The 26,921-nt window shown below is 43.4% G+C and overlaps 1 protein-coding gene across 4 annotated transcripts in view; it reads left to right on the forward strand.

Moving 5' to 3' along the window:
• The window catches only part of LOC127569991 (proteolipid protein DM gamma), a 145,624-nt gene that overhangs the window by 106,132 nt on the left and 12,571 nt on the right, over window positions 1–26,921 (forward strand). For all 4 annotated transcript variants that reach the window (XM_052015141.1, XM_052015143.1, XM_052015140.1 and 1 more), the window contains exons 2-4: window positions 8,980–9,166; window positions 12,670–12,826; window positions 19,937–20,108. In XM_052015141.1, coding sequence (XP_051871101.1) covers window positions 8,980–9,166; window positions 12,670–12,826; window positions 19,937–20,108 — 516 coding nt within the window. The remainder of the gene's footprint in view (window positions 1–8,979; window positions 9,167–12,669; window positions 12,827–19,936; window positions 20,109–26,921) is intronic.

A 26,921-nucleotide genomic window follows, 5' to 3' on the forward strand; every position in this document is an offset into this window, starting at 1 on the left:
AGGTTGTTGTTGCAGCACCACTCAACCAGGTGACCTACCTCATTTCGGTAAGCTGACTCATCGCTACCTGTGATTCGTCCAACAACAGTGGTGTCCTCGGCAAATTTGAAGATGGCATTGGAGCTGTGCTTAGCCGCACAATCATGTGTGTATAGAGAGTAGAGCAGGGGGCTAAACACACAGCCTTGAGGTGCACCTGTGTTGATGATCAGTGAGGAGCAGATGTCTTCACCAATCCTAACTCACTGAGGTCTTCCGATGAGGATGTTGAGTATCCAGCTGCAGAGGGAGGTACAGAGGCCCAGGTCTTGAAGCTTGATGATGAGTTTGGATGGGATGATTGACTACAGCTTGGCGTTCAACACAATGAACAGCAGCCTGACATATGTATACCTGTTGCCCAGACTGTCCAGAGCAGAGTGAAATCCCATCTGCTGTTGACCTGTTCTGGTGGTCGGCAAATTGTAGCGGATTCAGGTCACCTCTGAGGCAGGAGTTGATGCGTGCCGTAACCAGCCTCTCAAAGCACTTCATTATGGTTGATGTAAGTGCTACCAGATGGTAGTCATTGAGGCAGGTCACCATGCTCTTGAGCACCAGTACATTAGATGACTTTTTGGAGCAGGTGGGAACCTCAGACCGTAGAAGTGAGACATTGAACATGTCTGTAAATACTCCAGCCAGTTGGTCAGCACAGGTCTTTAGTACTCAGCCAGGTGTGCCGTCTGGAGCAGATGCCTTTCATGGATTCACCCTCTTGAATATGATTAAATATGATTGGATGGCACGCAAACACAGTTATTCACTACATCTCGGTACATGTGACAATAATAAAACCAATAAAATATTTTGAAATGTTGGGAATTCTCAGCAGGTCTCCAGCAGGGAATCTATGGGGATCAGACAGGGAAGGAGGGGATCATTGAAAGAATAAGTAAGTCTGTATCTTTTAAGATGCAAAATAATGATGAAAATCTGCATCAAAACAGAAAATACCAGGTCAGTGAGGACGGAACTGTTTGCACTTCAGCTATAAACCTTTTCTTGGAATCGAAGTGAGAGTGTTCCACTGCCTTAATACAAGTGGCATTTCTGTCAATCATTTTAAATGATACATGCGGGAGATAGTGAGGTGAGGATACCTTGGTTGATGCAGCAAGTTATTTTTGATGTGGAAACCACTGCCTGAAAGCCCAACAAATATCAGAAAGTAACTTGATAAATATCTGAAGGGCAAACATTTTCAGGGCTAACTGGGTGGTCCTTTAAAGAGATGAAGGTGCAGGGAGGTTCAGCTGATGGGTCTCCTTCTGCCCGGTGCCATTCCACGACACGATTCCTCTCCCAAATATGTGAGGTTTGCTTAAAAAAAATGTATGCAAGTTGTATGATCTTCCACATTTGATCAAAACATTTTGTTTGGATCATTCTAAATTTGCCTTGAATTGCATTTGTTTCCCATGACGCCAAATGCGTTCACTGTGACCACAAGCAATCATGGACTCTATACTTCCCGCTGCCTCGATAAAGCAGCCATCATAATCAAAGACCCTACCCACCTCAGATATTCTCTCTTCTCCCCCCTCCCATCGGGTAGAAGATACAAAAGCCTGAAAGCACGTACCACCAAGCTCAAGGACAGCCTCTATCCCACTGTTATAAGACTATTGAATGGTTCCCTAGTACAATGAGATGGTCTATTGACCTCCCAATCTACCTTGTTATGACCTTACATCTTATTGTCTACCTGCACTGCACTTTCTCTGTAGCTGTTACATTTTATTCTGCATTCTATTACTGTTTTACCTTGTATTACCTCATTGCACTGTGTAATGAATTGATCTGTATGAACAATATGCAAGACAAGTTTTTCACTGTACCTCGGTATACGTGATAATAATAAACCAATTTCACACTGGTAATCGGGAAGAATGCAGAATTTCAGTCTCCACACTTTCCTCATTTGCTGTGTCCTATCTCTGCCACAGCCCCATCTTGCCTGACCCCAGCAGGAAAAGCTTCTTCTGAGTCCCCGACCTCCCACCCACCACTTTTCCCACTCAACCCAACCAACTGCCTTCCCACACGTCCAGCTCTCCCCTGACCCAGGGGTGGCATCTTTCTCCAGTCTATCCCTCCTCTTGCACCGAGTTTTCTTTTGAGCTCGCATTGAACACGAGACCCAGCCCCTACTCACTCTCGGAGTGCCAGAACAAAGGTTAGGAAGTTTATCTGGGAGGGAGTCTCAGCCCTGAATCCACGTTGTGATATTCCAAAGAATGGTGCAGTGACTCATTGTGCCTGTGTTGCAAGCTTTTATTTGGCAATATACTGAACTCCCTTGAAAGTCTGTGGTACATCTGTATGTTACCTCTGACCTCCCCTATCTGATTTTAATGCAGAAAATTGAGGATTTATGACGGCCCAATGATAACGGGACCTGGGCTGTTTTAGCCTCATAACTCAATCTGAGGAAATCTTGTAAACGGCTTATCAAGTCAGTGTTTAGTCACTTTGATGAGCCAAAATGCAGTTGTGCGTGCCTCCTGGCTTCTTAATTATGTAGAGTACTATGTCCATCTCAGTACACGTGTTCTGAATTGTAAGCATTTTACCAGACTATTTCTTACCAGTATCCTGTAGCTTTCCTGTGCTGGGAATGTTTCCACCAGGGTTTTGATGTTCAGAGATTTCAAATGTGCCCCTTATGATCCTGGTTTGAGGTGTTCCCGGGGTTTCACAGGCAGTTCTTAAGTTGCAGTCAGGTGCTCAATTTCCATCACCCTTGGGAGGTGCAGGGGAAAATCCCAACAAGTTTAGGGCTTGTGTATTCTTTGTCTTTTGCTACTCCTGCCCCCACCCCCAGTCTTAACCCTGGGAAATAGTTAGTTAGAATTGCACATTAAAGCATTGATTCAGACTTCATTTCTTAGATTGATATACCAGATGGATTGCCTACTTATAATGTAGAAGGTACCCTAGCTAGACCTTGTATTTAAAGTTCCAATCCATAGTCAATAAGTTGCAAACCAGCTCAATAGATGATGGCTAAAAGGCAAGTGAACTATTTTTGATCACTGTTTTGATTGTGAATGTGGCACTTAAAACCCAAAATGAGTGTTATTGTTTCCCAAGTTTTTAAAGCGGAGGAGTATTAAAGTTGTATGATCCTGTATTCCTTGGAAAGAGCTTGGGGATTTGTTTGGCTGTGGTGCCTGGATTATTGCTAGGGATCACAAGGCCATGGGAACAAGAAAAATGCAATGCCAAAGTTTCCCATGAAGTCTGCTTTCAACTCTTTCTCTGCTCACAGAGCAGTAACCTTATTGTTATGGTCAATTGTGTCCACAGGAATCCTGCCACCATGGCACAATTGTTCGGGGAATCTTGTACATCTGTTCCCCCAGGGGATTTAAAGGGGCCACTGTCTTTGTTGGAAAACTGTTTGAGAGGAAAGCACAATAAAGTTTGCAAAACACTGCAGGGTTATGGCTGCTCACATTGAACTGTGTTGTGATGCCACAGGATATTCTTGGGTGGGTTATGTGCGAGGTGTGAATTTCTGATGTTTGCTCTCCTGGCTGGGGAACTGCAGCCAACTCCGGTCTATGCTGCAAACAATTGTCCAAGTCAGTACCCCGAAATCATGGGGAAAATCCATACAGATTTCCTGACCGGCAGTGTGGCAGGTAAACAAGCCCCATTTCCAGCAGTGTCTAGTCAAAGATTTGTCTTGTCACCTCATCCAAATGGCCTTATTCACAATTTCAGATATTGTTACCTTCTGGGTCCCACTCGACAGTTTAATTTTGCTTTCAAAATATTTTCTTCTCACTTTGCAATCTATTTTTCCCATCATCAATTTATATCCATGCTGCATAAAGTATAGATTTCTGTGTTCTGACGAAAGACTTACTGTTTTTCAGCATCTGCAGTTTTGTTTTGCTTTTTGAATCATTTTGGAGGGAGCACTTGAGGAAGTTTTGCTTCCACTTAAACATTTTAACACGCTGTTTGCTCTGACACCTTTTGCGAGATGTATAACCTGCTCATACGCAACAGCTGAACAGTCTCAGTGATCTCCACCAGTCACTTCTCTGATTTTCCCATTCACTCCCAGCTGGCAGATCTGGTGTCCACTTCACATCTCCACACCTGGACAGAGCATCTTCATTCAGGAGCAAGAATGATGCTCCACCATCTTTCCCAATAGAATGCAACACTACCCCACTACTTCTCAGCACCCCCACACAGTTTACCAGGCTGATTCCTTTTCTGCTCATCCTCGGAAGCCAGGGACCGATTTATATTCTGTTTGCCCCTGGTCTGACAAGGAGCCTAGGCTGAGATCTTTCCAGCAGGTCAGGTCCCTAACACAATATCAAGAAAGCTACTGAAGTGAAGAGTGGAGTAATGTTACATGATAAAGCAACTGCTTTGAGCAACCGAAGCAGTGGATTAGATACCTTTCAGTTTTGGGACCTGGTTCGTGAGCTGATAGAATAACAACTTCATGTCCAGTTGCTGACTAGAGTGAAAAATTGCTTTATGGTATTCTCAATCCAGTTCATAATAAAAATGGCCAGTTAAGGGGAGAGAAGTGGGAGAGTTTTCTCCAAAATAATATTAATATTGCATAGATACGGCAAAAAGATTGGAGCTGAGAGATTTTCGTTCAGTAAAGCAATCTTTATTAATTCTGTATTTTACTATAATGGTGAAGTTACATTCAGTTATGTGATCATAAGAAAGAAATATAACTTATTGACCCTGACATAACATCAGGGCACCCCATACTGTGGTTAAACTTGCACACAGCAAGGTCCCACAAAATATAATGGGATAAATGACTGGTTAATCTGCTTTTAGGAATGAGGAATTTTTTTTAAAAATTATTTTTAAGGATGTGGATATTGCTAACAAGCCCAACAGCATTTATTACCCATCCGTAGAACTCAGTGGGTTTTTCGGTCATTTCTGAAGGCATCTAAAAGTCGAGCATATTAGTGGGGGGAGAAAACCAAACTGCTGGAGGAACCCAGTGGGTCAGGCAGCATCTGTGGAGGGAAGTGTCTGGTCAATGTTTTGGATCAAGACCCTTCTGGAGTCACATGTAGGCCAGGTTGGGGAAGGATGGCAGATTTCCTTCCTTGAAGAACATTAATGAGTGCAATAGGTTGTTATGACAATCCAATAGTTTTATGGTCATCATTCCAAATAATTAGGCTTTTTTTTAGAATAATTCCAGTTGACTAACTGGTTAAATTCGGCAGTTCCCACGGTGGGATTTGAACTCCGATCTCTGGATTACTTGTTCAGTAAGTTGAGCGCTGCTCTAATAGTTTACTGAACAATACTCTGCTCTTCCTTGAATAACAGTGTGGGATCTCTTGCATCGATCTGAGAGGGCAGATGGGCCTTTTGTTTAATTTCTTAGCATCTCATAGTGCTACACGAGTGTTAACTTGTTGCAGAAAATGTTCTTTTCCCTTTTCAGTCATCAATTAGAATTTAATTCTGTTTCATTGTTTGTATTAATCTACTTACAAACCTGAAATCATTGGAGATACAAGAGAATGGAGATGCTGAAATTTTCCTCTCCTATCTGATTCCATCATCATCAGTCCTTTGTCACTTCCACCTGTCACCTCCCAGCTTCTGTCGATATTTCCACTCTTCCCGCCTGTCACCCCTCCTCACCTGCATCCACCTATCACCTACCAGTTCCTGCTCCAACCCTTCCTTCCACCTCTTTATACTGGCTATCTCCCCTCTATCTGTCAGTCCAGATAAAAGATCTCGACCCAAAACGGCGACTGTCCATTTCCCTCCATAGATGTTGCCTGTCCCGCTGAGTTCCTCCAGCATTTTGTGAGTTGCTGAAATAATTGAATTTGGTTTTTGGAGTTTAGAAGAAGCTGTGATATCGTGTCTGTCCACATAAACATATTGGCTTATGTACATTAAACATCAGTATTAGTGATTACAATGGCTGCCAAGCCAATGGAAAGTGCTATTCCAGTCATGAGTTGGTATTGATTTCCGTTATTGTCATCAGACTAGGCTGCCAGATGTAACACTGTTGTTTTCCATTATAGTTAGTAAATAATTATATAGGGATGCAGGCATGAAGGGAATCTGTCATTTTTATCACTGTTGGTTCTCTACAAAGTTTCCAGGCAAAAGCTAAAAACTGAACATATGAAGCTGTCATGTGGAAATGAGTCAAGGTTAAATAATTGGAGCAGGGTGGGGAGAATAGACTTTAACTGCTTTAGTTACTTAGCAAAAGTCAGGACCATTTCAGCTTCTGAAATACTGTGTCGCTGTGGATTGAAGTATAGATTCTGGAAGTAGATTATAAATGTTGGGACTTGCATTGCTGATTTTGAGACTAGTTAATTGGAGATTTGAGATACTGTGAAAATGCTGGGTTCTGTCTTTGTGACAGTAATATAGATTCTGAAAAAAAATACTTTGGATAATTCATTTAATGATACTCTGTTTTTGGATCCTGTGAGATGAGTGGTGAATTCATGTCCTTGTATCACATGGCAGATCACTGTGCCAGAATGGACAGTTTTAACTGAAGGAATTGGTGATCTGGCATCATTTGCAGCTTGGCCACTATCACACACTCCAGCAGCCAGCTCCGATTTGTTTTCTGATCTATTGAAAACTTCAATCATGGAGGATCAATGAGACTGCAGTATTTACAAGCACGACCATTTGCAACAACACTAAATCAACACGACATCCGCCATCACAGGGCTGCTCACTATAGTAAGCTGTACCATGTCAGTAGCTCCTCTAACCTGGTGTGGCTAGTGGCCTGAATTTTGATGGATTTTGCCAGCAGTTCCCCGAGGGACAACCACAATGCGTGGCAGTTCTAGAAGTGGGAAATATTTTTCACGGGAGTTGGGCACGTGGGCTGTCATGGCTTGTCCCTGTGAGCCAATTACATTCTGGGAACCTTTGTCACCCCTGTCTCTCATTCGGCTCCAAATTGCTTTGGCCAGTAAGATTATCTTCCAGGAGATGGACAAGATATGTGCACAAAATCAACATAATTTAGCAGCAAAGCTGAAATTGCTGGAAGCCCCCACTGGGTCGGGCAGCATCTGTGGAGAACGAAACAGAGTTGAGGTTTCAGGTTAGGGCTCTTTGTCAGAACTCTTTCTACTCCAGTTTCCACTCATCTGTGAGGGAAAAGTCCACTTTCTTCTGAGGGTTCCTCAATGGGGAGATTCAGTCCATGGATGATCCTAAAAACAAGTCCCATTCTTGGAACAATGTCTTATATTGGCCTGTCCATGGATTGTCCTTGAACTTTCTCTAAGAACTTGCCTCGCTTCTGCTCGACCTTCCTACAAACAGACTGTCGAAGAGTTACAGCCCATTGAATAAAGATTCACTATTATGAGACAATATTGCTTTGATCTCCCTTTAGCCAAGCATTTGATCCAAAATGTATGGATTATTAAAAGCAAGCATGATCATAATAAAGCGTAATGCTTTTTGATAATAACAAATAACTATAAATAAATTACCATCTAAATAAATAAATTAGTATTTATCTACTGCTGTTAATCTAGTCTGTGACTCTAGATAAGTAGTAACTTCTGAGACATTGTAGTTTGAGAATGAAGGTCATGTAGTTTACAGACTTATCAGACAGCAAACAATTATATCAGGACCTGCAGATATAGTTTATTTCCCTTGCTTTTTGAAGTGATATTATGTAATGTAATAGCTTGACAAAACTCTACATTAAAAATGAGTTGGCTGGAGTAGGAGAGTTTCCCTGTCGTGCTGGAAAATGTAAAACTGTGGTGTTATAGTTGCACAGAGCATAAGTGTCACTAAACAGTGTTACTGTGACAAGTTTATACAGGCAGTCTTCATTTTCAACTCTGGATAAGCCAATTTGTAATGGAGAAAAAGTGATACAAAATGCACGTGCAGATTATCCAACATGTGATATAGGGATTCTAAACTCCCAAATTGGGATTTACTGGTCACACAGTCAGTCCAGGACTGTCAGTGTCCAGGTGTCAATTTCACTGGGCAAGGCACATTAATGTTGATAGTCAAATTATTTTTGAACAGGCCATGGAACTCCATCCTTGACCCCACTGAAATCTCCTTGATTGGGTCCTGAGCAATTTGGGAACCAGTTAACTTTGCAAATCTATGCAGAAATGGCCAGGCCAGTGTAGAAAGATTGCCAGATCACATTTCCTCCCCAAAAACATCATGGCCACCTTCAAATCTTAATTCACTAGATTCTCATTTTTGCGATCTGGGTCTAAACCAGGGAACAGGGATCCTGCCTGTGGCCCATCTAAAGAAATACTAACTGCCCTGATCCATTCAGTGTATCCACGGAAGGGTTCCCAACTTGCCCCTGTCAGCGGCAGTAAGTTCAAAGGAACACTTGGATATAAATGGGTCTAGAATGCATCTGGCCTCTACAGAGATGGCTCACGCTAAACTTCCCCAGTGAATAGCTGATCTCACAGCATGTCTCAGGAAATCATGGACGTGCAACCTGTAATTTCCTGTCTGGTAAGATCAGTGGACGGGGAAGTCACGGCCATGGTACCCTGCTGGAGCTACCCTGAAGGAGTGATACAACAGGGTTTTGCTTCTCCCCAGAGAAAGTTCCTTTAAAAGTTGGGATCCAGAGTTAGTTTTCTAGGAAAAGGCATCAAGGGATATGGAACCCTGGAGGGTAAATGAATAGGTGTACAGATCAGTCAAGATTCAATTTAATGGCGGATCAAGCTCGAGGGACTGAATGGCCTCCTCCCAGTCCTAAAGCTTGTTTAGAGCAATGGTTACAAGTGGTCCAGAGAGAGGGCTCTTCACGTAAGTATACTTATGGTGGACATTCCTCACCAGACCAAAGGGATTTTTATCTCAGTACGATGCATGTACTTGCCATTTACCATCCTGCTCTCTTCCTTTCCTCAGGTTGCTTTGAGTGCTGCATCAAGTGCCTCGGGGGAGTTCCATATGCATCGCTGGTGGCAACGATCTTGTGTTTCTCTGGCGTGGCGTTGTTCTGTGGCTGTGGCCATGTGGCCCTTACGAAGGTGGAGAGGATTGTGCACTTGTACTTCTCCAACAACCCCAGCGACCATGTCTTACTGATTGACGTGTAAGTTGTTCAATTTTCCCAGTGCAGTCCCATTAACTTTTCTTCTTCCCACTTTACTCTTAATGCTCTGACTCAGGATGACTTGGTGTGATCGATCCAGCTATGTTCCAGGCTGGATTTAAACGTTGCCTGACAACACAACCCCAGCCATTGACTTTTTGCCAACATTAGCAGGGCTCCCATGATGTTCTCTGCACTGTCAGAGGATACACTGTTGTATGAAACGGCTTGTGCTGAGAACATCAGGATGACTGATTTACAGGGAACAACTACGAGAAATTCCACTTCTATAAAATGCTATTCTGGAGTTCTTAGTTATCCTTGGGAGTTTAACTGCTAATAACTGTCCTTTTCTATGCATTTATTGGCTGATTATGTATCTTACCCTGTGTCACTGAGAATAGGTGTCAAGATATTGTCCAAAAATAACTCGATCCAAAAATGCTGTGAGGTGTGAAGAATGGGGCAGAGGGAGCACAGTCACAACTAACACACACCCCCTTGCTTGCCCTCGCACTGTATTTACATCCCAGCCCAAGCTGCCGCTTTTCTTGAAGGTCACCACCAGGGTTTCGGTTACATGGCCCCAGCAGCACATTGCTCTTAAGGAGCCTGGTCTGCAAGCAGTTGGGTTGGAGCAGTGGGAGAGCCCTGGGATTCAGGAGCATTGCAAGTGGCTCTGGCCTCTGCAGTGACAAAGTTAGAAGGTTTGGGGATGGGGTGGAGGGGTGGTGGAATGAGACAGCTGAAGTGATGTTGGGGCATGTGGGGTTTGGTTTGCAAACGATCACACTTCCCAGGCCTGCCCCTGTCCCCCTTCCTTACCCCCTCTGTAATAGTATTATTGTAACTCGGGCACTTCCCCTGCCCCCTTCCTTCATCCACAGGCACCCCCCCCCCCCCCCAATTCTACACCAAGTCCTGCGTGGGCTGGGCTCCAGTAGCCTGGATAGTCTTGGGATGTGACATCTCCACATCCCAGACTGGTTGTGACAGAAGTTCTACTCCTTGCAAGACCCGACCAGAAAATTCACTAAAAGAGGTGAACAAAGGCCTTCCCTATTTCTGGTGGGTCTGGGAGGAGGCCAGAATTATGGAGGCAGTCTGACTCCATTGCCGAGGAAGTTCAGAATGTCCTGTACACCACAGTGTACGTGCTCATCCCAGCACCGAAACCCTTTGAAGGATTACTGCCCCCTCCCCCCACAAACCCCTCTCCACTAAAAGGTTGGCAGCTCAAGCAAGACATGAGCTATGAAGCCACTCTTGTTAAATTCAGCACCAATGTTCTCTAAACCATTAAAAGAGAAGTCTTAAACCACCTGGCCGTCACACATTCAAACGATTGTTGCCGTCACAGCCTCGCGGAGAAGGAATGAATCGCCATAAAGAAGCTCGGCAACTTGTAACAGATTTCTGAACAGGACTCTAGGTCAGCGCGGCTCACAGAGCTGCTGCCTCACCGCTCCTGTGACCGGGGTTCGATCCTGACCTCTGCTGCTGTCTGTGTGGAATTTGCAAGTTCCTGTGACTGCATGGGTTTCTAGTAGATGCCGGAATTTCCTCCCACATCCCAAAGATGTGTGGGTTGGCGGGTTAATTGAGTACTGTAAATTGCCCCAAGTGTGCATGGGGTGGGTAGGGGGTGCAGTTAATGGGAGTGTGAGGAGAATAAAATGAGTTAGGGTAGGATTGGTGAAACAATGGGTGCTTAATGAGCAGCATGGGCTGAAGGGTCTGTTTACATGATGTATCTCTCTATAACTTCAGTAATATTGCAGGCAGTTGTGTACGCATCCCAGTCCATCATGCAGACCAGCCTCCCCTCCACTGACTTTGTCTATACTTCCGGCTGCCTTGGGAAAGCAGCTATCATAACCAATGACCTCTCCCACCCCACTCATTTGCTCTTCTACCCCCCTCCCGTCAGGCAGAAGATACAAAAGCTTGAGAGCAAGTACCACCAGACTCAAGGACAGCTTCTATCCCACTGTTTTCAGACTCTTGCACAGACCTCTCATATGCTAAAAGATGAACCTTTAATCTCCTAATCTACCTCGTTGTGCCCCTTGCATTTTATCTGTCTCCCTGAAATGCACTTTTTCTGTAACTGTAACACTATATTCTGCAAATGCTGTCTCTCGTGTCGACGCTATATTCTGCATTCTGTTTTTCCTTTTTACCATCTCGATGTACTTGTGTATGAAACGATCTGTCTGGATGGCATGCAAACTAAAGCTTTTCACTGTATCTTGGTATATATGACAATAATATTCCAATTCCAACTAACTAAAATCTAGTATTTTGCTTATGCTAACAAACTATGAACTGCTAATTACTGTAATAATGAAATAGTAGTGTGCCTTTGGATGTGGGATCAACTTCTGGAAGAAACTTAGAGCAGTACAGTTTTGGCCAAAAGCAGCATTACCCAAATCACGCGTTGGAGACAATCCTTACATTAAAACCCTTCAGAACTGTGAAGGAACGCACAGTGCTCCAAGTTCATAGCAAATTAATTCCTCGTGTTGACAGCTACTGGTGCTATAGCCAGCCCTGTAGAAAGTGATTGTAGTGATGTTGGTCACATCAATCTCCAATTCATGCTACATGGAATCACTGTAAAGCACCTTTGCAGGTTTAGAAATATACCTGCACCCTGTTCTGGGAATGAAAGCAAATGCAATTGAGCCTTAATAGTAGATCAGATTCTGAGCTGTCTATCTGGCCCTGAGGAGGGTAGTTTTCAAATTCAATCAAAATTAACTTGTTTTGAAAATGTATGGCATGTTGCATCTTCAACACCCCATCCTTACCCAAATCATGACTTCCAGGTACTGTAGGTGGATTCTTACCATTTTGATGCATTATATTTTATGGGCCTCTTCAGGCTAATACTCACTGATATCTGATATTATGCTTTGAACCTGCCGTTGGCTCAAAGGAGCAGCAGAGATGCAAAATGCAGGACAGTAAGTAAGGTTGTAACAGTTTGCTGTAATAACCCTTAATTATGATCTGTTAATGAGTTAAACTGTATTATAAAATCTGGGTAGGATGAGTGCAGAAGCAGAAGAAATTTTGGCCTGGAAATCCCCCAGTGGGAGACTACTGTGGAAATGTTTAATACATTGTTCAAAAGGCTTCCTCTCTGCTATTTTTGCAGGAAGTTGCCCCATGACTCATAAATGAAAGCCCACCAGAGCATCACACCAACCATTGGTGTTTTCATGTTCCACAACCTAACTCCGTGGTCTTTCCACTGCGTGGAATATCTAATATTTATGATTCATATTTCTGGTATCTGACCGTGAATCACTTGCCAAATGTTCCAGCAGCCTGGCCAATTTTTTTTAAATTTAATTCTGTATATTTTTCCTCATCAGCTGAAGGCCCTGATGTGAAGTGGAACCTGCTACATTTGATTCTCCCCTCCCCCCCACCCCCGGTTTTGAGAGGCCAGCCCTACAACCTCTAAAATGTGCCTCTTTTCCTCTTCTCAGGATCCAAATGATGCAGTATGTCATCTATGGAGTTGCCTCCTTCTTCTTCCTGTATGGGATAATCCTCCTGGCAGAAGGATTTTACACCTCAAGCGCTGTCAAAGAAATCCATGGCGAGTTCAAAACAACTGTGTGTGGACGCTGCATCAGTGGAATGGTATGAAGCTCAGACTGCAGTTCGCGATTTCGTGGTGTACTGTGAACTGCTGGCTTGGCTGGGGGACAGATAGGGGCTGGGCCTTAAATACTGAGCTCACCAGTAACGTTCATGCACTTGGTGCTGATGGTCTGGGTCCGCCAAGTAAATAGAACATTGACGTGATGGTGAAGGACTGAGCTGTTGAGTGCTGAGCACTGAGCGTAGTTGTTTTCATAACTGGTTGGTAATTCCGAAGCAGTATCGTAAAACTCCTATAATCCAACCATTCGGTTTGGCACCTGGTTCACCAGGTGATGTTGGCAACCTCCACTCACCGGCTCTCCTGTTCCTGTGCTCTCCGAGCACTCACCGGGTCCCTGGTTCTGGCACTGTTGACCATTCGCCCAGAACCCCATCCCCACACTGCATTCCTGTCCCCACACTCCCCTCTGCGGCCCTGTCCCCACACTCCCCTCTTTAAGAAGTGAATTAATAGTCTCATCAATAGTCCAGCCAATCTGCTGATCTGGCACCACCAAAGTCCCGAGCATGCTGGATTAACACTTCCACTGTATTTACATTCGCAATGCATCTGTGGTATTGCAATAGGATGGAGCTCTGTTCAGAAATTACTTGAAGGGCTTTATTTTAAAATGTATTTAGTAAGCCAGCCTGGGTGCTTCCTTGGGTGTGCACTACCCAGTGTAGTGAGGGTCCTGAGACCAGCTGCAGGAAGCAGGATCAATCTGCACAATCAGTGCAGAGTAATTCCAGCAACCGCAGACTCGCATTTCAGCAGTTTGCAAGTAGGAAGCCAAGTATTCTAATTATCCTTGTTGAGGATCAATGCCAAGAAATTGCAGTTCTCGCTTTTAAACAAGTGCAGTGTGTGTCATTTAATCTCCAGTTAAATCACTGTCCACCCCCCAAAAAACAGTTATGAAATTGGTCAAAAAGATGTTGGACAGTGTTGGAGTGATTTACACCCCAGATCACACACTAAAACGGGACCTCTGCGATGTTCAGGATGACCAACAGTGCAGGACTCGCGGTAGGGAGCTCTGATGAGCAAGTATAGAAAGGCTGCAGTCAACACTGGAACAGCCAGGTACTCTTGGCACTGACAATTCAGGCTGGTGGATGCTGTGTGCAGGATGGAGGCCCTTTTATTCACTTCTCATTGACCACCTCAGTGTGACATGTTCCCGTTTTATTTTTTTGCACTTGATCAACAAGGGTCGAAGGTTGCACCCAAAAGGGGGTGGAATGACAAACTATCGATTCAAATGGCATTCCATAGTTGCAACATAAATGTGTTCCATTGTAAACGAAGAAAACCATTTCATTTTACATATTGAGGTAAGCAAGTTGCACCCAAAAGCTACACTTTTTTCCCCCAGTAAGATAAGAAACTTCCGGTGAGTGACTAATGACATCACTGGGTATGTGAGTGATGTTGGGTAGATGTCTCGATGCTCTGAGGTGATGTGAGTATGGAAGTCCACAGGCTGCTTTCCTGACGGATGTGATTTCACTTGGAATTAATTGAGATGCAACTTAGCCTGGGCTGAATCACTTTCCTGGGTGATTTGCACATTAAGTACAGCGATTATTGGATCTAATTTCAGGCCACGAATGTTATTGTGGCACAACAGCTGAAGGTTAGACTCCTGGGTGGGACTCCTGTGTTACTCCAACATTTCCCCTAACCAAGTCCTGCTGGGAAGCTCCATTTTTGACATTTAACACACTTGGACTTCTCACTAATGCACACACGCAAACAATGCGTATTCTGCGCATGGTAAGGTGCCACACTGTCCCGTCTCAGAGTAAGGATCAAGGCCGTCAGTACAATAGGTGGACAGATAACTGAGGCTTGAGCTGACCCATATAGTAGAGGTGTTCCCCAGGCACTTACCTGTGGTCCCCACCCACCTCGACTTGCTTCTCCTGCACATGGCAGTTCAAATGAACGGTCCATCCATTCAAAGGCCCAGGGAGGGAGGGTGGGCAGGATCCAGGAGGTGGGCAGGCTTTAGGGAGGTGAGCAGGCCTCGGGCACCACTCCCAGCAGCCTCTGACATCTTGCTCCTGTTAGAAGCTTTGGAGTGCTTCAAATGACTCTGGTCAAAAACATTTAACTAAGAATATGTAAAGCACTATAAATATTTAAAATTTAAAAATGAAGCCCACGCACTTACCTTTTTCCATATTCCATTCAAATAAAAGGGGTCAGCATCTAATGCCAGCCCTCCCAGACCCAAAGCTGAGGGATCAGATGCAAGGTGCATCCAACCCCATTCATCACCTCTGTTCTCCACAGATTGGAAGCTGGTATGTGACCTCCAGCTCATCTTGAACTTCAGCATGCGGGTACACGTGTCTGAGAAATGCTGCATGTTTATTGACTGGCAGCCAGCAGATCCCAAGGGAACTGTAACTCGGCACACTTGGGGCCAATCTGCTTACAAGCTCCAGATCCCTGGCACATTTTATGTTGGAGGGGTGCTGAGCGCCATTTCAAACCCAGCATTATCGACTTGCGGCTTCAATAAAGCACACAGTTGAAGAGACTGGGTTTCCCTATTTATGTTCTTGATAGGAGGGGGGACCAAAACAGAGCAAAGTATGGTGAGGGTGCTTTGGGTGACCTCCCTCACGCAGCACACTAGCAGATTGGGAAGATGAATGTCTAAAGGGAATGGGTTGGGCATGATGCTGGGAAGAGACTGTAATACACCAAGTTGGAGCTGGAGGGAGCAGCATGTCATGTGGGTTTGTGAAGGGAAGTCCAAGAATAAAGCAGTGGAAAAAGCCGCTGACCAAAGTGTAAACAACGATTTTAATCACTCCATTTATGATTGATAGAGGAGTCTATCCTGCTACAGTCAGTTGAAGGTCAAAGCTCTTGTACCTGGGGTGATCTCACCACGTCCTTCAACTTGCTGTGGCACCAGTGCACTGAGCAGGGGGTGAGCAAGGTGCTGATTAGAACCAGCGCCACCTACCCCAACACTGGCTCAGGGGACTTTCTTCTACAAGTCTGGCTGTTGTCTCTCCTGCAGCACAGCAAGGTCTGCTTCTGTGAAATCCTGGCACTTGAGGTCCATCTTGGCTGTGGTTGAGGCTGTGATGAATACTCGAGAAAGAAGTCTCTGAGGGTGGGAAGGGGTTCAGTCCTCAGCCATGGTTCACCATTGAAATGCTTGTGATTCCAGTGGGGTCAGTGGAAAAATGCACCAGTGCTGCTCTGCAATCATTACAAACCTATGAATCGGCACAGGAGTAGGCCACTCAGCCCCTCAGGTTTGTCCCACCATTCAACAAGATCGTGGCTAACAAGCAGCAGTATGTAGCTGTGTTCTGCAAGAGCCTCTATTTGGGTGGCTTTAGGCTCTGAAATGTCAATCATTCTCTCTTTGTCAGATCTTATTGTGAGATTCCTATTTCTAAGTTTGTGACTGAACACCCACCCTTTGTATGTCCCTGGTAGATATCTGCATACTGGCAGTTGGATGTACCAAACATTGCAAAAGAAAAAAATGATGTACAAGCAAATGGTCCTTTGCAGAAACAGTTAGCTAAATATATTGTTCACTGAACTTGATATCCCCGCATTCTGGCAATCGCCATCACTTATTTTGATATCACTAAGCACTCTCGTGCATCAGATGCCTGCTAATGGAGTCTGCACCATTCAAGAAACCACATGCATGTGAAACGGATACACTGAGAGCTCATCCCTCAGTGCCCGTTTTTATTGAACTCTGCTGTGGAAAAGATACTGTTTGCTGGAAAATGAAGACGCGGCCTCCTGTTTGTCAGGAGAAATAAATCAAGGTTCCCATTCTCACTGTACAAGATCCAATCTTCTGTTTTGGATTGATGTGTTGTGAAGGTGATGAGGCTGTAGAAGCTTTATACCACTGGCAGCTAAGTCCAGATATTTAGTTGCAATTACTGTGGATAAACTGACTTTGTGTGTTTATGGAATCATCACCAAGGCCCTGGCAGTTCCTTTGCTTTTATATAGGATGTAACATCCATTCCCATTCTATCCCCTGAACATTAATATAAAGCTTCAGTCTACAAACTCTTGCACATCCTTCAGTGTACTCAATTTGCAAGCAGTGGTGCACCTCCAGTGGAGAAACCAAATACAGATTGGTTACCCACTCTGTGGATACCTTCCCTTCATCCTCGCTCTGGGCTGTTCACCATCCCACCACACTTCAGTCAATGAGCAAACTTTCTCTGGTTCAGTTGCCCTGCCTCTTGGTAGACTACATGACTTTGGGGAAGTTGAGATACCTGTACCATTTGGGCTCGATGGGTAGATCACCACCTGATCTTTGTGTTTGGGACCATGGGAATTTTGATGTTCATTAGAACAGTCAGATAGCAGCTTAGAAGATTGATGGCACAAGTAAGGGTGGTTAATGGGACGGTGTTCAGCAATCAAAGGTCTGTTGTGAGCACAGCTATTGTGAAAATCAGCAAGGATTGAGTCTGGGTCGTATATGAATGGGAGAGGGTGAATGTTGCAGGAGAGAGGGGCCTGGGAAAGGCAAGAAAGTTGGGGATTGGAAAGGTTGGAGTGATTGGAGGACTCACGACCTCCACCCCTTCTGGTTGAGGTCAGTACTCGGGTTGGTGGCCTGGCCTCAACTGGAAGTGGAGTCTGCATCTAGGGATAGATAAAGGGGGTCAGAGTCCTGGGATTGAATGGGTGGTCGGTGGTTAGCGACCGTGCCAGGAGGTCGGTAGGGAGTTGCGGTGAGGCTCCTGGGACTTCTGAAACAGACTTTTTTTTCCCCAAGCTCTGTCACGGGAAGAGATTACCAAGTGGACCAGAGCAAAAGAATTGCGGAGTTCTCAAAGCCCCCTTGAAGAAATGTAACATTTAGATGGGTGCTTCATGGTCAGCATGTACAGGGGGGGCTGAAGGGCCTGTTTCTGTGCTGTGTGACTCTGACTCCGATTGACTCCTGGGAATCCCCTGGTCCAACATCTCCCAAAGTATAGAAGGAGTATTTGGGATGGCACAGGGAACATGGTGTCCATATACTTGAAACACAAGGCAGCCCAGCATAACCAGCAGAAGGAGCACATCACCTCCCAAATTGTATGTCAGGCACTTCCTGCCCAGTCTGTGGAAGAACATGGTTCTTATGTGGGTTGTTTCAGAACCCACATAACTGAAGTAGAAGCAAGTCGTCCTCAATCCTAAGGGACAACATAAGTGGAAATGAATAACTGGGGATTTTCAGGTGTGCTCAGGTGTTGTCAAGGTCAGTGCCAGCTTAGTAAGAGTGCTTTTTGGGTGGCAGCTCAGTAGTTGGGGGAATATTATGAAAGGGTTGCAAGCTAGAGATGATTTTTGGGGGAATCATGTGTCAGGAATGGGCTGGAGGACCAGTGTAGAGCCAGGTGAGTAAAACAATTGCCGATTCCAAGGGCCAAACTCAACAGACTGGGAACTACATCAAGTAATTGAAAAGCAAGAAATTGCAGCTGCTATAAAATCTGAAACAAAAACAGGGGCTGGTTAGCAGGTCAGGCACCACCTGTGGAGGGAGGAACGGAGACGACGATTCCAGTCGGTAAACCCTCATCAGAAAAGGAAAAATGAGAAAACAAATGTGTGTAAGGTGAAGAGACAGGGAAGGCTGATGAGAACATCGGGAATGCCTGTGACAGGGTGGAGACTAGTAACAGTATTCAGGAGACACTGAGGCAGGGCTTTCAAACAGTTTGAAGGCTTGGATGGACAAAAATGAATGCCACTTAGCACATTCAAGCTTTCCATACGTTAAAGCACCGGATACATGGATGCCCTGGGAGGAAAATCGTGAACAATGCAACTTGCAGTAAGCCCCAGATTTTTCATCCTGATCAATTTTTGTTTTTCATTGAGACCGAGTCACATATTACGATCCAAATTCTAGGCAAATACCTTTTGGTGAAATGCAACAAGCTAAGTGTTCTCCCAGCACATGCGAATCACTGAGTAAAGAGAGCAATACAAAAAGATTGTAAAGCTAGATTTGTTCAGAGTTAAGGCAGAAAATGTAATACACAACTTACTCAAGGCCTCATGAATTAAATAAATCATGAGAACCTACTTTTACATGGGGTGGGAGTTGCTGGGTTTTAGGGTTGAGAGATGTGTGGATGGTCATTACGTAATTGTTTAATGTGGGGTTCTGTGAAAAGGTCTAGAGGAAGCCAGTCCAGATGAAGGGTCTCGACCCGAAACATTGACTGTCCATTTCCTTCCAGGAATGCTGCCTGACCTGCTGAGTTCCTCCAGTATCTTGTTTGTTGCTGTATAGAAAGTTGATAAGAATAGCCTGGCCAGGGGATATTTTTTCCTGTTTGTCCAGCCTTACTACAGCTTGTGGTAAGCTTGCGAGATATCACTAGCCCTTGGCTGAGCTGTGCAACAATACGTTCCTTGGAGGATAACAACACCTGTAAATAGATCACATTCTGCTCTAAGGTCTATCTAACCCTTCCCTCCCACATAGCTCCCTTTTTTTTTAATCATTCATGTGTCTAGGAGTCTCTTAAATGTCCCTAATGTATCGGCCCTCACAACTTCTGTAGGCAGTGTGTTCCACGCACCCACCACTCTCTGTGTGTAAAAAAAAAAAATCACTTACCCCTGACATCCCCCTTATCTTCCTCCAATCACCTTAAAATTATGTCCCCTCGTGTTAGCCATTGTCGCCCTGGGAAAAAGAAAAAGGAGAAATACATTTCTCAAACAAGTGATTTTCTGCAATCCACCAGTCATCTGTAAGATCAGTCCTCAGATGTCAGTCCATCTGACGTCAGATCTTGAGGAGTGTGTCAATATTTACGGGAAGTGCGTCAGGATTTGCAGAGGATTATGAGGGTTTCCCAGCGATTTGTGACCTAACCCCAGGACCGTGTTAATTGCAACGTACTCGCAGAGTTTCTTGTAATATGGATCAGCATGTGTACCAGACGCCCAAAAGGACCAAAAAAAACACTGCCCCAAACACCATTCTGAGAGAGGTCCACTTGTAATCATGTTGTATTTTGCATGCATAATTTGTTTTGTACACCAGTAAATAGACGTATGTTTCAATTTCTCTTCAGTTTGTTTTTCTGACCTACTTGTTGGGAATAGCCTGGCTGGGAGTCTTTGGCTTTTCTGCTGTCCCAGTCTTTATTTATTACAACATGTGGTCGGCCTGTCAGACCATCAGCTCCCCACCGGCGAACCTGACAACAGGGATTGACGAGATCTGCGTGGATGTCCGACAGTTTGGTAAAGTAACACCTGATTTATTGTTCATTATCTTTTGTTAGGAGCCTCGTTTGTGTGTTGTTCTAACCTTGACTCAGGACAAAAGTATTGCTTGAAATTAAAGTGAAATTACAAAATAGTGGCAGCATCTGCTTGCTGAGATCCAGATTCAGAGAAGCATACAGCAAACGTAGAGGCCATTCAGAGCATCATGCCTAAATCAAACCTATCCAATTAATCCCAGTCCTGTTTTTTTTTCTCTCTCTCAACATCCATCCAAGTGCTTCCTTGTCCAGATCCCGTTTTGAATATTCCTATTGAGCTTGCCTATAGTACACTTTCAGGCTGTACTCACGCACACTTTCCTTTCTATAATTTCTATGTAGCATTTAAAATGGTCAGCAGCTTCTGAAAATCTCACTAAATTTAAAATCCCCCAAAGTGTAATAGTATATTTGAGACCCTTCATGCAAGGCAATGGTGTGCCAGTGAAGGAGCAAATTATCTTCAATACTAGAGGCGACAACATCACAATGTTCCATGCTTCAACACACTTTGAGTCACAGCTTAATTTAGACAATGAGCAACGGAGACCAGACCTAAGTGAATGCACTATTGTCTTCTTCATTCTGCATTGCAACTGCTGATCATACAAACAACTTGGAAATCAGTCTGGAAGCTAACTGTACTCTATTGAGCTGAAGCTTTGTATCGGCAATATTGTTACATGCATCACAATGTCATGGTCGTGACTTGAACCAGTGCTGATTTACGCTCTCTAGATCGCATATCGGATGGTTGTTATAGAGAGTCCAATTTCAGATCCTGACAGCCACTGTTCTGTGTTGGACTGAATCCAAGTGGATATTTAATAAATGCATCTTTCCCTAACAGGGAAGTGGGAGGTAAATGTGGCATTCGTTTATCGGGTATAGAATCATTTCTTGGGAATAATGATTGCAATTAAGTTTAAGATCCAAAGAGAAAACTTCAAAAAATTAATGCACCAGATTGGAATTGGGCAGATTTTAGAAAATGAATGAATTGGCTGGAGGGTTGGTGCGAGGGGGTGGAATGACAAACAATCGATTCAAATGGCATTCCATCGTTGCAGCATAAATGTGTCCCATTGTAAACGAAGAAAATCATTTCATTTTACATATTGAGAGTAAGTAAGTTTTTAGAAACAATTTAAAATTGAAGAAGAGGACATTTGTGTCCTACATTAATAACAATAAGAGAAAATAAGGAAGAAATTTTTTAAAAGGATATGAAATACAAGGAGGAAGAAGCAGGAAAGAATCTCTCAGAATATTGAAGTGTAATGTATTTCACCGACACGTCGATTAAATGAGATGAGGGAGTGAATTAATTATAAATTGACAAGGTTCCTTAAAAGATAACTTACTTCATTATTTACTAAAAGATATGAGGAAGGGTGTATATACTAAAAGTGAAATAAGGAATATTATAATGCAAGTATTATGCTAAAGAGTGAAGAGTTTGGGGCTTGAAATGATGTGTCCAAAAGATCCTGAGGACTATAAGGAAAGAAGACCCAGAAATTATAGCTCACTGTTCTGTTGAGAATAGATGTGAGGCATTCTGGAGAGAGATTGGTGGAATATCTCTGCAAAAAGGAAGGCAGAGCTATGTTGGTAATTATTTGCTATTTAGTTGAATGTTTATGGTAGGGAAAACAACTCCAATTATTTTATTACTGGATGAGGACAAGACAAACAGAATCAACCATCATGTATTTTGGAAGGGAAGATTGTACTTCACAGATCTGGTAAGAAATCCCTGAGGAGATGACAGAAATGGTGGATATAGTGAATGTGGTAAAGCTGGACATTCAGAAAAACACTATTTTAATACTGCACACTTAGAGAAGGTTGTGGTTCAGGCATGAAAATTTTGATTGTTATCAGTGTTTAAAAGAAAAATCAAGGATTCTGGGTTACTTTTTTAAAAAAAACATAGTCATACAACATGGAGACAGGCCCTTCGGCCCAACTGGTCCATGCCAACCAAGATTCCCATCTAAGCTAGTCCCATTTGCCTGCGTTTGGCCCATATCCCTCTAAACCTTTCCTATCTGTGTACCTGTCCAAGTGCCTTTTAAATTTTGTTAATATACCTGCCTTAACAATTTTCTCTGGCAGCTCGTTCCATATACTGACCACCCTCTGGGTGGAAAAAGTTGCTCCTCAGGTTCCTGCTAAATCTCTCCACTCTCATTTTCAACCTATGCCCCCTAGTTCTTGATTTCCCCAACCCTGGGAAAAAGACTGTGTGCATTCACCCTATCTATACCCTTCATAATTTTATACACCTCTATAATATCACCCCTTATTCTCCTACACTCCAATGAATAAAGTCCCAATCTTCACAACCTCTCTCCATTACTCAGTCCCTTGAGTCTCAGCAACATCCTCGTAAATTGTACATGTCAATATTTATTACTAGAAGAGAATTTAATCAGGGTGTGTGTTTTTTTATTATAATCAGTTAAAACCAAAAAGGTCAAGCCCTAATTATGATGCATTAAGTTAGGGAAGAGCAGAAAATTGTATTTCAAGACTGGTTTTAAGGGAGGAAAAAGAGTAGGTGCTGGCAGTGGGCAGCAGCGTCACATAATGCTTCGATCTGGATTATTTCTGCTCAGTGCATACATGAAAGAGTTGGAAATTGGGCTGACAATGATTTGACAGATTTATAAACGATACCAAGACAGAAGATATAATCCTGAAGATCAATTGGAGGCAAGTGGGATGATTGATAGATACTGAAATGTGAAAGAAAATATTAGAGGGAGATGCAAGAGATTTTACAGATGCTGGAATCTGGAGCAACACACAAAATGCTGGAGGAACTCAGCAGGTCAGGCAGCATCTATGGAGGGAAATAAACAGCAGACAGAATTTAGTCTTGGAAATGAGCTGGAGTAATTTGATTTTAAATATGTGATAATTATCTTGGATGAGATGGGGGCGTACTGGAGAAGTGAGCGGTGTTCAAGTTGGAACACCTGATGTGGATGAAGCCACTAAAGATTCCTGGGTTCTCTGACAACAGATATAGAATATAAAAGTCAATTATTAATACACGTCTCCAAAGAGATAAAAGGGTGTCAAAGATTGAAACTCTTCATAAACAGCTGCTTATAGCTCGAAACTCAGCCAATCCTTCCTACTTCTGAAGGTTTCATATAATATCCATTCCACCCAGATGCAACACTTGTACTATTTTAAATGGACCATGCATTTATATATGAGATTCTGTAGCAATTTTACAAATTTATAGAATCTAATATATAGTAGAATTGGTCTCTGGTTAAAAATGCTGATTGCGTTATTAGGAGGAGGGCTGGAAGCAGCAACAACGAGCAGTAGTGCAAAATGAAGGATTGGTGAAGAAGATTGGCAGGGTGCAAAATAGCCTTGGTACCAGTTGCATGCAGCTCATGTGGTGTTACTGCCTGAGATAATTGGTACTTCACTGAGGCAAAGAGGCTAAATAGAGATAATTTAACATGCCCAGATGATGCTAAATCAGGCCCTCTTGTGCTATTTTGACCATCATTGCTATAGGTAATTCTGATTGCTCACATTTGGCCTCATGAGGTATTAACCAAAAAGTCACCAGTTCTCGCTATTTAAAAGAGAACGTGGGTAGGTTGGAAAAGGGTATTGATGAAAGTTCTTTGTGACTGAATGAGTTCACAAATCTACACCATTATTTAGACTGCTAATTACTACCTTCAAACCCTTGCTGGACTCTGCCTATGTTGGCTCGTCTGCTGCTGAAAACCTCAAACGTGATCTTGTTGCCTCTAGATTTGACTACTTTAATGCACTCCAGGCTGGACTCTCTATCCTCCATAAGCTTGAAGTCATTTAAAACAACACTGTCTTGGTTTGCCCATCACCACTCTCCTTGCTGCTTTATGCTGGCTTCGGCCCAAACGCCATAGTTTAAAAATTCTTATCCCTCTAACGGCCTCACCACTTCCTACAGCTGTGACCTCCTTCAGCCCTCCAAGGTGAGTACACTGCTGCAGTTTTGGCCTCTACCATTTCCAACTTTTACGCAACAGCAACCATTCTTTCATCTGTCAAGATCCTAAACTCTGGAATTCCTCTGCTAAACCCCTCTGCCTCTCCTTCCTCCTTTTTGCCCAAACTTTTGAATAATGGTCTTGTGTAGCATTTAAACTTGAAGGGGAAAATTAATGGAACAAGTGATGTAATCCAGCCAGTAGGATTAATATTTCTTTGTGTAACTCGATGCCGAATTTTGTTCCATTACACTCCCTTGAAGTAGCTTTGGGCATTTTATTATGTCAAAAGCACTAAATAAATGCTCAGGCAGGTGATATAGAGGGAGATGGTATGGTTGTGCTGTAAACCTGGACTAATAATCCTGACAGTGGGAGTTCAAATGCCACTTTGGACTGCTAACAGTTTGAAGAATGCTTTTCCAATGTGGACATGATGGGCTGAATGGCCTTCATCTGTGTCTGATCTCCTCAGATTTTATGAATTACAGGTTGGTGCAAAATAAAGGAATATATGAACAGCTCACACAACTTCCTGCATAAGGATAAAGATATTTTGGCAGTTATTTAACCCCACAATGATGGATGCAGCCCAAGGCAGTGGACCTTCCCAGCTGACCTTTGTACTCCTACATGCAGTAAACTATTTTCTATACTTGACTCAGTCCATCCACAGATCCAGTTCCAAACATTCACATTTCCGTTTGTTCTTTATCTTTTTTAAAAAACCAAGGCCACTGAACTTTGATTCTCACTGTCAAAACATTCATAATCTGAGTTGAATTTTTTTAAATGTCCTGGTGTGTTGATACTCTATTTAAGGAAGGGCAATTCAATAGTCCCTTTCACAATGTTGGCAGGTTCCCAAGGACTTTGTGACCAATTAAATATACAAGTGTGGTCACTGTTATACTATTGGAAATATGGCAAACTCTTCATGCAGAGTACATTTTGAGGATCTGCACTATGTTAATAACCTGATTTATCTTTTTTTTAGAAGAATACATATTCAATAGGTAACAAGGAGGCCAATGAGGACAGGTCATTTGATGAAGTTAATATGTGGTATAGCAAGGGTTTTGGTTGCAGGCTGATCAAAAAAAAGTAAAAACCCATGGGATCCAAGAGAGAGTGGAGAATTGAATCCAAAATTGTCTCAGTGCCAGGAAGCAAAGGGTAAAGGTTAATAAGTGCTTTTGTGACTGGAAGGCTGTTACCAGTGGGGTTCCACAGATCTCAGTACTCGGTCCCTTGCTTTTGTGGTATATGTTAATGTTGTAGGTTTAAATGTAGGGCGTATCAGAAAGAGTTTGCAGATGATACAAAAATTGGCTGTGTCATTGACAGCAAGGAGGAAAGCTTTATACTGTAGGAAATTATTATGCAGAAAGATTGCACATTGAATTTAATCTGGACAAGTGTGAAGTAATGCAGTTGAGGACATACAGTAAACGAAGGGAATACAGAACAAATGGGAGAATCTTGAGTGTGGAGGAACAGGGACCTTGGAGAGGGCATATTCTTAAAGGTAACACGACAGAACAACCAGTTGGTTAAAAAGGCAAATAGAATGGTTTCTTTTATTGGCCAAAGAATAGAATTTAGGACCAAGGATGTTATGCCAGTACTGTATGTAACACTAGTTAGGCTATATGTAGTTTTGGACACCACATTGCAGGAAAGATGTGATTGCACAGGAGGAATGCAGAGGAGATGTATGAAGATGTTGCCATAACTGGATAATTGTAGCTATGAACCTAAATTGGTAAGGTGTTTCCTTTGGAACAGAACAGGTTGAGGGGAGATTTAATTCTTGATTGAATAATTAGCAAAGACCTATTTCCCAGAGAAGGGTCGAAAACATGAGGCTTAGATTTAAAGTGACTGGCAGAAAGGTTAGAAGGGAGATGATATTTTTTTCATTCAGAGGAAGGTAGGTGTCTGGAACTCACTATCGGCAAGGGAGGTAGAGGCAGAAGTCCTCACCACATTTAGGGGATGCTCGGTTGTGCTCTTGAAGATCTGTGATCTGAAGGGTTCTGGCCCAAATCCTGGAGGATGAGATTAGGCTAGGTAGCTCTTTATCAGTTCACATGGACACAATGGGCCAAATGGCTGTCTCATGTGTCTTAAATTTTCTATGATTCCATTGGCTGGGACACCAGGATAAACCATAAGACGAAGGTTGAGGGAGGTCCATGCTGGCACATGGCACCAACACCTCGGCTTCTAGGAACTGCTTTTCTCTTTGGACTCCAGTTATTGTTAATGTACTACTGAATGAGGGAGGTTTCCATGTGAGGTTTGCACAAGATAATCCTGAGGGGCATTCAAATTTGAAAGGACAATTAATGAAACAAGCTAAACAGTCATGTATGCGAGATTAATCTGAAATTCCAGGCACTCCAGGGGAGATGATCTTTTAATATATTGGTGGCACAATGGTGCAGTCAGTAGGCTGCTACCTTATGGCTCCAGTTACCCAGGTTCGATCCTGACCTAAGGTGCTGTTTGTGTGGAGTTTGCATGCACATTTTCTCTGTGACAGTGTGGGTTTCCTCCAGGTGCTCTAGTTTCCTCCCACATGCCAAAGACAGTGGAGTGATAGGTTAATTGGCCACTGTGAATTGCCCCTAGTGTAGGGAGGTGATAAAGTCTGAGGGGACTTGGTGGGATTGTGGAGACAATAGGTTGTAGTTGAAATTATTGGGGGAATGGGAATTCACAGTGAGGCAACATTGACTTGATAGGCTGAATGAGCTTCTCATCTGCCA

The sequence above is a fragment of the Pristis pectinata genome, chromosome 4 (genome assembly GCF_009764475.1).
Source record: "Pristis pectinata isolate sPriPec2 chromosome 4, sPriPec2.1.pri, whole genome shotgun sequence".
NCBI classification, from domain to species: Eukaryota; Metazoa; Chordata; class Chondrichthyes; order Rhinopristiformes; family Pristidae; genus Pristis; species Pristis pectinata.